We start from the raw sequence: 12,512 nt of genomic DNA on the forward strand, positions 1-12,512 counted from the left end.
TATATAGTATAATTATTGGAAGTTTAGTTGATCGCCAGGCTTGGCAAGATGTTTACCAAGCCCAGCAAACAACCAAACTTTCAAATAGCCAGCCCAAGGTAACTTTTCTTTGATTTTGAGCACTTAAAATGTTTGTAAGGCTGGTCCAAGCAGATCTTTTTCCTTTGAAACTCTCTCTCTCTCCCTCTCTCTCACAGGGATAGGCTGTTTTCAGGGAAAATGTACTTGGTAAGTGGGAGGATTTCAAAAGTGAAATTCTGAGAGTACAAAGCTTGTATGTACTTGTCAGAATAAAAGGTAAAGATAACAGGTGTAAGGAACCTTGGTTTTCAAGAGATATTGGGGCCATGGTTAAGAAAAAAAGAAGACAGCAGGTATAAGCAGGTAGGAGCAAATGGAGTGTTTATGGAGTATAAGTTATGCAAGAAAACACTTAAGAAATAAATTAGGAAGACTAAAAGAAGGGATGAAGTTGTCCTAGTAGACAAGGTAAAGGAGAATCCTACAGGATTTTACAGATATGTTCAGAGCAAAAGGATTGCAGGGGATAAAATTGGTCCTCTAGGAGATCAGAATGGTAATCCATGTGTGGAGCCAAAAGATTTTTACTGAAATGATTTTTTTGCATCTGTATTTACTCAGGAAATGGGCACAGTATCTATAGAAGCAAGGCAAAGCAACATCAACTTCATGTACCCTATACAGATTACAAAGGAGGATATGTTTGCTACCCTGAGGCAAATCAGGCTGGATAAATCCCCAGGGTTCGCTCAGACCCTATGGGAGGCAATTGCAGAAATTGCCGGTGCCCTAGCAGAGATATTTAAATCATCCTTCGTGACGGGAGAGATACTAGAGGATTGGAGGATAGCCAATGTTGTTCTGCTATTCGAGAAAGACTCTAAATATAAACCAGGAAATTATAGGCCGATAAGACTCACATCAGTAGTGGGAAAGTTATTGGAAGGTATTCTGAGAGACCAGATATATAAGTACTTGGACAGACATAGACTGATTAAGGATATTCAGCATGGCTTTGTGCATGGTAGGTCATGTCTAATCAATCTTATAGTTTTTTGAGGAATTTACCAGGAAAGTTGATAAAGGCAAGGCAGTGTATGTTGTCTACATGGACAACATTTGACAAGGTCCCAGATGGAATGTTGGTCAAGAAGGTTCAGTCGCCCAGCATTCAATATGAGGTAGTAAATTGGATTAGTCATTGCCTTTGTGGGAGAAGCCAGAGAGTGGTAGTAGATGTTTGCCTCTGACTGGAAGCCTGTGACTAGTGGAGTGCCACAGAGATTGGTGCTGGGTCCATCGTTGTTTGTCATCTATAACAACAATCTGGATGATAATGTGGTTAACTGGATCAGCAAATTTGCAGGTGACAAGATTGGGGTGTAATGGACAGCGAGGAAGGTTATCATGGCTTGCAGCAGGATCTGGGCTTGATTAACATATCAGAAACTTTCTCAGATATGTTGCCTACAAAAACAATTGTAGTCGGATCATTGCTTCTGTCACTTTCACAATCCCTCTGAGCAGCGTGGTCCTTCCTTGGTTCAATGTTTTCTAACCTGAGGCACAGAGGTTGGCATCAACATCTGTTTGTCCTCTGTGGTTCATGGTGTATAGTACCGAGACAATTGTGGCATCACCCAGTACCTCTCTTAGTTTGCTTTCAGTTGACTCTATTACAGGGATGTGGCATGCAAATAATGGATAATCACCATCCGGGAAACAGAATGCAGCATAAAAGCCAGGACCAACAGGCTCCAGGACAGCATCTTCCACCAGGCCATCAGAACGATTAATTCATGCTGACACAATTGTATTTCTATGTTATATTGACTGTCCTGCTGTACATAGTATTTATTATAAATTACTATAAATTGCACATTTAGACAGACGTAACGTAAAGATTTTTACTCCTCATGTATATGAAGGATGTAAGTAATAATTCAAGTTGTTGTTGTCTCAGCCAATCTCGATCCCACAATGCTGTCCTCCTGTTTTTACCATATACTATCTCAATGTGACTTGTTGGTTGTATTTCACTGTTACAAATGTCATTTTCACAGGAGTTATCTGTTCTCCAGTTTGTTCTCATTTGGATAGCTGCAGACTTCAGTTCAGTATCTTTGAAATGCCATTTAAATTCATTTTGTGGAATGACTGAAACAGCTGAGCCAGAGTCCAATTCCATTTGAATTAATTTGCCTCTCACTGCTGGTGTAAGCCATATTCCTTATCTATTGATAGTGTTCACGTTGTAAATCTCAAAGCCACCCAACCCTTTGTCACACTCATTATCAGATTTTTTTCATCAACATGCAGATTAGTGTTTTTTTTTGAAACTGCAACTTATCTTTTATTCTTCCCTGTGCAGTCCAACTATTTCTCTCTGCCTTACATGCTCTTTGTATGTGTCCTACTTTGTTGCGTTTTCTGCAAGTTTCACCTTTAAACCTGCATTGGTCTGGAGTATGCCATTAACTCTCATAGGTGCGAGCCAGTTCAGGATTCATACAGGATTTCAGAAGTCCAAAATTCATCAGATTTCTCAGCAGTATTCTACCATTAAATTTGTTTGAATGAATTAATGTTTTTAATGAATTAATTTGATTGAGATTTGAATGAAAAACTTTACTACACTAACATAAGAAAAGGTTAATACAATATTTTCAATTGCATTTGCACAGAGTTTTAAATGATTTAATTTTAATAATCTATACTATAGAGATTTGGGGATAATAGGAAGCATTCTGTTAGCTTTTTATAACGAGTGCCCACTGTGCTCCCACATTGCTCATATTCACCATTCCCCCATTTGGGCCTAGAAGGCCAATTTTCTTTGCTCAGATGGTCGCAAGGAAGACTGAATAGTAGCAGGACCTCCAATGATATAAGATCAAGTTCAGCTTCAAATTTAATTGTCATTTGACTATGCATGAGTAGAGCGAAATGAAACAGTGTTCTGCTGGCGCCAAGGAGCAAAACATTACCAACAGCGCATAGCAGAAATGATTATAATTTCAGAAAAACATAGTCACAAAGAAGTGGATTCCGGTTAACCGGGCCATCAGTTAATCAGAGCAGACATTTATTTGGGACAACTCTTAAAGAACAAAAATTGAGAAAACGGCCAGGATTCCCTTTGTTTATTTGGAACACTACACTGCTTAAATAGGGCAGGTGACTGTTGCCGAACAGTTTCTAAATAGTGTCAGGCACGTGCACTGGTATGCTGTTAAGACTCTACACGTTCTGCGAGTGCAGAGTTTTCAAAATAGCAGTAGTTGGATGTGCTCGTGTTCAAAAAGCACTGATTTTTGTCACTGATAGTTGGCAAGAAATAAGCAGTAAGACCATTCAGAACTGTTTTGCTCACTGCAGTTTTAAGCATTCGGGCTTAGAGATGCTAGAAACAGCCAGGAGTGAAAATGAAACAATTTCATTATCTCAACAAGTTAGAAACTATGACAAATGAATACATCGACAATTATTTTGTATGTTACAATGAAAATGAGTATTTTGATGATGCAGTCATCAACAGCATTTTATGAAGGCAATATATCATCTGCACTAGGTGTCCTAGCTGACTTTGTTCATTTACAGTCAAAAGATCGTGGTGCAGTTGAAGTCTTCCATCGAATAGTATTAGGAACTATTATACTGTTTTATAGTATTGTACTAGTATTGGTAGTGTTCTAAATTGTTCTGTATTTCATTTCAATACATAGCTTGTTATTCAGTTGTCTTTTTTATGCCATTTTAACTATTTCCATGAAACTTCAGATAACTGGGGCAGCCACTTAATTTGGCCAAGATGTCTCCCAATTAATTGAAATCCACCATATAGCTACGTCCCTGAGATTCCTTTCATCTTGTTCTCCCACTGAGTGAACACTGGAGGGCAGCACGGAACAAACACCAGACAGCAGCACGGAGGTACAGATCAACCACCATCCTTCTCACCATGTGAAACCATGATGAAGCCATCCCATCCACTCAACTCCTCCAGAAGCCTTTGACAGATGGCAAAGGCATTGCCAGCTCTCAAGCTATTTTGGAAGTAGTTAAACTCTTAAGTTAATGAAAACATTTCAAAGTTCAAAGTAAAATTTATTATCAGAGTACATACATCACCACATACAACCCCGAGATTTTTTTCCTGTGGCATATTTAGCCAATCTATAGAACGGTAACTGTGAACACCAGGAACTGTAAATAGTAGCAAAATGTGCAAATGCAGACAATAAATAAATAGCAATAAATAATGAGCATGAAATAACAAAATAAAAGAATCCTTAAATGAGTGTAGTTATCTCCTTTTGTTCAAGAGCCTGATAGTTGAGGGGTAGTAACCATTTTTGAACCTGGTGGTGCAAGTCCTGAGGCACTTGTACCCTCCACCTGATGACAGCAGTGAGAAAGGGGCATGGCCTGCGTGTTGAGGATCTTTGATGGTGGATGCTGTTTTTCTATGACAGTGTTTCATGTAGATGTGCTCATTGGTTGGGTTTTATCCATGAATTACTGTGCCAAATCTACTACCTTTTGTGGGATTTTCTGCTCAAAGGCATTGGTGTTCCATTTACAGATTAATAGGGTACTTGCTTGCAGTTATACTTAATTCCCACAGTCCACAGGTCCTGTCAAGCTTGAGGCCACAAAGCTGAGCAGTCTGCAAGGAGCTCACCCTCGCAATCAACCTGTGGAACCACAACAGATTCCAGATGTTGGAATCTGAAGCAACAATCTGCAGGTCGAGCAAAACCTGTGGGATTAATGAAATTTGTCTAAAACGTCAATTCCTTTTCACTCATAGATGCTGTTCAATCTGCTAAATCCTTCCAGCAGATTACAACAACACAGATAAAGCTGGAGGGAATCAGCTGTTTGTATCGGTATTTCACGACTGATATTAGCGACTTCAATTCTGGGTCCTTTTGTCCGGAATGCGAAAAAAGAGCGGAGAAAGTTGGCATCAAAATGAAAGAACGGTATCTGTAGATGCTGCTCGTGGTAAGTGTAAGTGTTGGGGAAATATCAAACAAGAACTTTTGTTTAATCTCTGCTCTTCTGGGGAAACTGTCTGTCCGACTGCATCAATTTACCCATTAGCACGACACTGGAAAGTGCGAACAAGAGAAAATCTGCGGATGCTAGAAATCCAAGCAACACACACAAGATGCTGGAGGAACTCAGCAGGCCAGGCAGCGTCAACGTACCGGCCGAAACCCTTCGGCATGACTGGGGAAAGTCAGGGAAGTTCCGCATGGAAGCCGCCCGCAAAATCAGGGACGATAATAAGAGTAGGTGGCTTCAGCAGGCCCCAAAGTTGGTCTGTGTGTGGATGGTGGATAAAGTTGCGAGATCCGCTGAAAAGTTAGCTCGAAGTTTGCGCACATATCGGTGACGTGCCGAGAAGCTCAGGGAGGTCTCTTCGTCGCCTTAAATGACGCCAGACGCATCACTTCGTCGCCTGGTATGACGCCAGACGTTGGTCAGTGATGACGGTGGTGTGCGTCCGGCGATGGCGGCAGCTGCCTGCCGGTCCTTGGACGGTGTCCTGTCTGCAGTTTGCGGCGGCCGGGTACCGGGTTACGGCGGCACTGGGAGGAGGCGATGGCGTGGGCAGGGTGGACCGCAGACCGATGCGGAGAGGTGAGTGAGCGGGTGAGCAGCCGGCTGCAGGGGAGTGGAATCGATCCCACTCTCCTCTGGTGGCCCCTGGGGTCTGTTAACTACAGCACTTCCACTTTTCTTATGCACTCCCTTCAAAGTTTGCAGATTCCCGAATTATGAAGGAATTTGTAACACGGACACATTGGGAAAATACTGGTAATGGCCCGAAGGCACGCTCAACATTCAGCTTCTTCCCCTCTGCCATCCGATTATGAATGGACATTGACCCCATGAACACTACCTCAGTACATTGTGCTCTGCTTGTTTAATTTAACTAGTTAATTTGTGCAGTTCACGATTTTTCCTCTATTATTACTGCTGACAAATTTCACGACATATGCTGGTGATATTAAACTTTTTGAATGGCCATCTCTCCACATATTTTATTGGTTTACTGCCATGTGTCCAGTGAAAAACTTCTGCTTGCCATTCAGATAATGACATAATTATAACGAGGTAGTACAAAAGGGCGGGGGGGGGGGTGGGAACAAACAAAATGTGTGTTAAGGTTATGGAGGAGATGCAGGTGGACAAATAAGTGCAAGGGGCATAGCTGGGTAGCATAAATAATACCTAAAATGTGATCAGATGTTCATGCAAGTCTAGATACAGGGAACCCAATTAAATAAATAACACGGAAACATTATACTTGTTCATTTATTTATTGAGAAAAATAATCCAATATTACATGTATTTGTGGGAAAAAGTATGTGAACCTTTGCTTTCAGTAACTGATGTGTCCTCCTTGTACACAGCAATAATTTCAACTGAAAGTTTCCAGTAACTTGATGAGGATCAGTCCTGCACGTCGGCTTGGAAGAATTTTAGGCCATTCCTCATAAAACTGCTTCATTTCTGGGATGTTGGTGCATTTCTTTGCATGAACTGCCTGCTTCAGGGCCTTCCATAATAGTTCTATAGGATTAAGGTCAGGACTTTGACTTGGCCATTACAAAATGTGAAATTTCTTCTGCTTTAACCATTCTTAGGTAGACTGACTTGTGTGTTTAGAGTTGTTAGCTTGCTGCATGACCTGCTTTCTCTTGAGTTTCAGTTCATGGCTGGAGACCCTGACATTTTCCTGTAGAATTTGCTGGTACAATTCAGAATTCATAGTTCCATCAGTGATGGTGATCTGTCCTGGTCCCGAGGCAGCAAAGCAGACCCAACCATGACAGGGCCACCACATTTCACAGATGAGGTGAGGTTCTTGTGCTGGAATGTAGTGTTTGCTTTTCACCAAACAACATTTAAGTCAAAAAGTTTTATTTTGGACTCAACTGTCCACAGAGCATTCTTCCAATAGCCTTCTGGCTTATCCACGAGGTCTTTAGCAAACTTTAAATGGGCAGCAATGTTCTTGCTGAGAGTAGTGGCTTTCTCCTCGCAATCCTGCCTTGCACACCATTGTTGTTCAATGTTTGCCTGATGGTTAGCTCATGAACATTGACATTAGCCAATGCAAGAGAGGCCTGTAACACCTTAGATGTTACCCTGGGGTTCTTTGTGACCTCCTGGAATATTACACGCCTTGCTCTTAGAGTGATTTTTTTTTTGTTGGCCGACCACTCCCGGGGAGAGTAACCATGGTGTTGAATTTCCTCTATTTGTACAACATATGCCTGACTGCGGATTGGTGGAGCCCAAACTCTTTAGGTTTTGTAACCTTTTCCAGCCTGGTGAGCATCAACAACTTTTTTCCTCAGAAATCTCCTTTCATCAAGGAATGACACATTTCCAAAAACCTGTGAGGTGAAGATCAGACTTTGATAGTGAAGACCCAAGTTTATGTTCTTTAAATAGGGCAGGGTCCTCACACTCGCACCTGATTGTCAGCCCATTGTTTGAAACACTTGAATGATGTCCCCTTTAAATAAACTGATAATCCTAGAAGTTCACATACTTTTTCCAACAAATATGTGCAATATTGGATCATTTTTCTCAATAAATAAATGAACAAGTGTAGCGGTGTGCTACACACAGTGCTAGAATAACCACACGTAGTCGGTGAGTTGGAGTTGCGATAAAAGAGATTTATTCAAACTTCACGGCCTGCTTTAAAGCCTTCCCGTTCCCGCCCTCCCTCGGCGGTATTGCTGTGGGGAATGCATAATCGCAGACCCTTTCCGCGCGTGGGATTTTCCCCCTGCTGGTGAAGATGGCCTGGCGCCCTTTTTGAGGCCGGCCTCTGTGCTGGCGCGCGCCGGTTCGTGTGTGCTAGAAAGTGGGTCGCCACATAACCCCCCCTCCCCCGAACCGGCAATACATCCCCCAGTGTCCACAGTATGGATCGGCCTGTGTTTGGGAGGTCTGCCCCCGCGGTGCCCGAGCCTGGATTGGCTGCGCCAAGTCCACATGGGCCGGTTTGAGTCGGTCCACCATGAAAACCTCCTCTCTCCCCCCAATGTCCAGCACGAACGTGGACCTGTTGTTCTTGATCACCTTAAGCGGCCCCTCGTAGGGCCGCTGTGGCGGTGCCCAGTGTCCACCCCGTCGTACAGAAAGAAACTTACAGTTCTGCAGGTCTTTGGGTACGCAGGTTGGGCTCTGTCCGTGCTGTGAAGTGGGTATGGGGGCCAGGTTACCGAGCCTCTCACGTAGTCTGTCCAGGACTACTGCGGGTTCTTCCTCTGGTATGAACTCTCCTGGGACGACCAGGGGTGCGCCGTACACCAACTCGGCTGACGAGGTATGCAGATCCTCCTTGGGCGCCTTGCGGATTCCGAGCAGGACCCAGGGAAGTTCGTCCGCCCAGTTAGGCCCTTCCAGGCAGGCCATGAGAGCCGACTACAGGTGACGGTGGAACCGCTCCACTAGTCCGTTGGACCGCGGGTGGTAGGCAGTTGTGTGGTGTAGCTGTGATCCTAAAAGGTTGGCCATAGCTGACCAAAGGCTGGAGGTGAACTGGGCACCCCTGTCAGAGGTAATGTGGGCTGGTACCCCGAAGCGTGCTACCCAGGTTGCAATCAGTGCTCGGGCCACGATATCCACATGAATGTGGTTGAACCTCCGGCGGGTGGGTTCGAACTGCTGCATCGGAGCCTTGGTGTGCCGCTGCACCTTGGCCGTTTGGCACTGCATGCACGTTTTGGCCCATTCACTGACCTGTTTACGCAGTCCATGCCACACAAACCTGTTGGGGTCCAGCCGGACGGTTGTCCTGATGGAGGGGTGCGCTAAGTTGTGAATGGATTCGAAAACCCGCCGGTGCCAGGCTGCTGGGACGATGGGGCGGGGTTGGCCAGTAGCTACGTCACATAGTAGGGTCCTCCCACCTGGGCCTATGGGGAGGTCTTGGAGCTGCAAACCGGAGACTGCAGTCCTGTAACTGGGGATCTCAGCGTCTGCCTGCTGTGCCTCTGCCAGCGCTGCATAGTCCACCCCCTGGGACAGGGCCTGTATGGTCGGTCTGGAAAGTGCGTCCGCCACGACGTTGTCCTTTCCCGAGACATGCCGGATGTCCGTCGTGTGCTCGGAGATGTAGGACAGATGTCGCTGCTGGCGGGACGACCAGGGGTCGGACACCTTCCTGAACGCAAAGGTAAGCGGTTTGTGGTCTGTGAACACGGTGAAGGGCCTACCTCCTAAGAAGTACCTGAAATGCCGGATTGCCAGGTATAGTGCAAATAGCTCCCGGTCGAAAGCACTGTATTTGAGTTTGGGTGGTCGCAGGTGTTTGCTGAAGAATGCCAGGGGTTGCCAGCAACCCTCGATGAGTTGTTCCAGCGCTCCACTGACTGCTGTGTTAGATGCGTCCACCGTGAGGGAAGTAGGAACGTCTGTTCTGGGGTGCACTAGCATTGCGGCATTTGCCAAGGCTTCTTTGGTTTTAACAAAAGTGGCTGCGGCCTCTTTGTCCCAGGTAATGTCCTTGCCCTTACTCGACATCAGGGTGAACAGGGGGTGCATGATTCAGGCTGCTGAGGGGAGGAAACGGTGGTAGAAATTCACCATACCCACGAATTCTTGCAGGCCTTTGATTGTGTTGGGTCGGGCGAAGTGGCGGACCGCGTCTACCTTGGCAGGCAGCAGGGTTGCCCCATCTTTAGTAATCCTGTGGTCCAGGAAGTTGATGGTGTCGAGTCCAAACTGGCATTTGGCCGGGTTGATTGTAAGGCCGAATTCACTCAGGTGGGAGTAGAGCTGGCAGAGGTGGGACGGATGCTCCTGACGACTACGGCTGGCTATGAGGATGTCGTCCAAATGAATGCAAAGTCCAGGTCGCATCCCACCGCGTCCATTAGCCGCTGGAAAGTCTGTGCGGCATTCTTTAGACCAAACGGCATTCGGAGGAATTCGAAAAGTCCGAACGGGGTGATGTGCTGTTTTGGGGATGTCGTCCGGATGTACCAGGATTTGATGGTATCCCCGGATGAGGTCTACCTTGGAAAAGATTCCTGCGCCGTGTAGGTTTGCTGCAAAGTGTTGAATGTGCGGCACAGGGTAACGGTCTGGTGTTGTAGCCTCGTTCAGTCTGCGGTAGTCACCGCATGGTCTCCAGCCCCCCGTTGCCTTGGGCACCAGGTGCAGGGGGGAGGCCCATGGACTGTCGGACCGTTGTATGATCCCCAATTCCTCCATCTTCTTGAACTCCTCCTTCGCCAGTCGGGGCTTGTCCGGAGGAAACCTTCGAGTACGGGCGTGGAGGGGTGGTCCCTGGGTCGGAATGTGGTGCTGTACTCTGTGTCCGGGCATGGCTGCCGTGAACTGCGGTGTTAGTACTGATGGGAAATCCGCCAGGACCCTGGTGAATTCGTCGTCAGACAGCGTGATGGGGTCCAGGTGTAGGGCTGGCAACTTTGCTTCACCCAAGGAGAACGTTTGAAAAGTCTTGGCATGGACTAATCGCTTCCCTTGCAGGTTGACCAGCAGGCTGTGGGCTCGTAGAAAATCCACCCCCAGGAGTGGTTGGGCCACAGCGGCCAGTGTGAAGTCCCACGTGAACCGGCTGGAGCAGAACTGTAGCCGCACCGTGCAGGTGCTGTATTATGCTGCCATTTGCAGCCCTCAGGGTGAGTCCTGGTTCTCTGTTGCGGGTGTCGTAACTCGTTGGAGGTAAGATGCTGATCTCCGCTCCAGTGTCGACCAAAAAACGGCGTCCCGACTGCTTGTCCCAGACGTACAGGAGGCTGTCCTGATGGCCAGCCGCCGTAGCGATCGGCGGCGGCTGGGCCTTGGCGTTTCCCGAGAATTTGCAGGGTGGTCTACAGCGGCGGGCCTCTGTGCCCCACCGCTGGTGGTAGAAGCACCATTGTTCGTTGGGCTCTGCTGCAGGGCCTGGTCTGGTCTGTCGGTGGGCACGTGGCTTGGTGATCTGTGCGACGGACGCCCCTCTCTCCTTGGCATTCCACAGCACATCTGCCTGGGCCGCCACATCCCGGAGGTCGCTGAAATCTGCGTCGGACAGCAGCAGGCATATGTCCTCGGGCAGTTGCTCTAGGAATGCCTGTTCAAGCATGAGGCAGGGTTTGTGTCCTTCAGCCGGGGCCAGCATCTCGTTCATTAATGCCGACGGCGGCCTGTCTCCCAAACCATCCAGGCGCAGCAAGCGGGCAGCTCGCTCGCGCCATGAGAGTCCATAAATCCTTATGAACAGGGCTTTGAATGCTGTGTATTTGCCATTCTCCGGGGGCGACTGTATAAACTCCTCAACTTGTGCAGCAGTCTCTTGGTTGAGGGAGCTCAGCACGTCGTAGTAATGAGTGGACTCTGAGGTTATCTGCCGAATATGAAATTGTGCTTCTGCCTGTTCAAACCACAGACGAGGTCGCAGCGCCCAGAAGCTTGGCAGTTGTAACGAAACTGCATGAACAGATGCGGCGTCGATCATCTCTGGCCCAATTATCGTTTGGGCCGTCGGGGTCACCAAATGTAGCGGTGTGCTACACACAGCGCTAGAATAACCACACGTAATCAGTGAGTTGGAGTTGCGATTAAATAGATTTATTCAAACTTCGCGGCCTGCTTTAAAGCCTTCCCGTTCCTGCCCTCCCTGGGCGGGACTGCTGTGGGGAATGCATAATCGCAGACCCTTTCTGCGCGAGGGATTTTCCCCCTGCTGGTGAAGATGGCCTGGCGCCCTTTTTGGGGCCGGCCTCTCTGCTGGCGCGCGCTGGTTCGTGTGTGCTAGAAAGTGGGTCGCCACGCAAGTATATTTTTTGTGATATTTGTTCCTTTGGGCTCTCTTTAGTTTTAGGACTTGGGTGAAGATCTGATCACATTTTGAGTCATATTTGTGCAGAAACAGAGAAGGTTCTAACAGGTTCACAAACTTTCTAGCACTATTGTAGGTCCTTTGGTCCACTAAGTCTATGCCGAACTTATAACTCATTGAATGTAGTTAATTCGGCTACACTTGCTTTCTGTGGGACAGAATTCCCTGATTCACCACTCTGTAGGACAAGGAGTTTTTTTTTTCTCATCTCAGTTCTACATGTCCTAACCCTTATCCCAAACATTTGCAATAATGTGACATTCATACAGGGAAATGAGTATTGCTGATAATACTCACCTTTTTTGCCAATCTTTTCTTAGAAGGTCATTAACTTCTGCAGATGCTCTGGAGGTTCTCCCATACTGCTGCTTGGTAGATAAATGCAGGATTTTGACCGAGTAACAATGAAAATAATGTACTTTCACACTTGGGTTGATATCACTGGGGAATGTCACTGCTTGCAAATACTTCTCCATGTATTTAAGGGGAATATGAAAGGAAGCTTCTTCACCCAGGGGATCGGGAGAGTGTGGAATGAGCTGCCAGTACAAGTGATGCACGTGAGCTCAATTTCAACATGTTTGGATAGGTACATGGATGTAGG

The 12,512-nt window shown here is 46.7% G+C and overlaps 1 protein-coding gene across 3 annotated transcripts in view; it reads left to right on the forward strand.

The window, feature by feature from the left end:
- Positions 1-4,173: 4,173 nt before the first annotated feature.
- Positions 4,174-12,512, forward strand: part of LOC134358051 (mitochondrial calcium uniporter regulator 1-like) — a 44,257-nt gene continuing 35,918 nt past the window's right edge. The window contains exon 1 of one of the 3 annotated variants that reach the window (XM_063069947.1): positions 4,174-5,673. In XM_063069947.1, the coding sequence (XP_062926017.1) occupies positions 5,520-5,673 (154 nt within the window). In that variant the 5' untranslated portion in view covers positions 4,174-5,519. The remainder of the gene's footprint in view (positions 5,674-12,512) is intronic. The other 2 variants (XR_010020786.1, XM_063069948.1) reach the window with 2 other exon arrangements.

This window comes from Mobula hypostoma, chromosome 17 (assembly GCF_963921235.1).
Source record: "Mobula hypostoma chromosome 17, sMobHyp1.1, whole genome shotgun sequence".
Classification (NCBI taxonomy): domain Eukaryota; kingdom Metazoa; phylum Chordata; class Chondrichthyes; order Myliobatiformes; family Myliobatidae; genus Mobula; species Mobula hypostoma.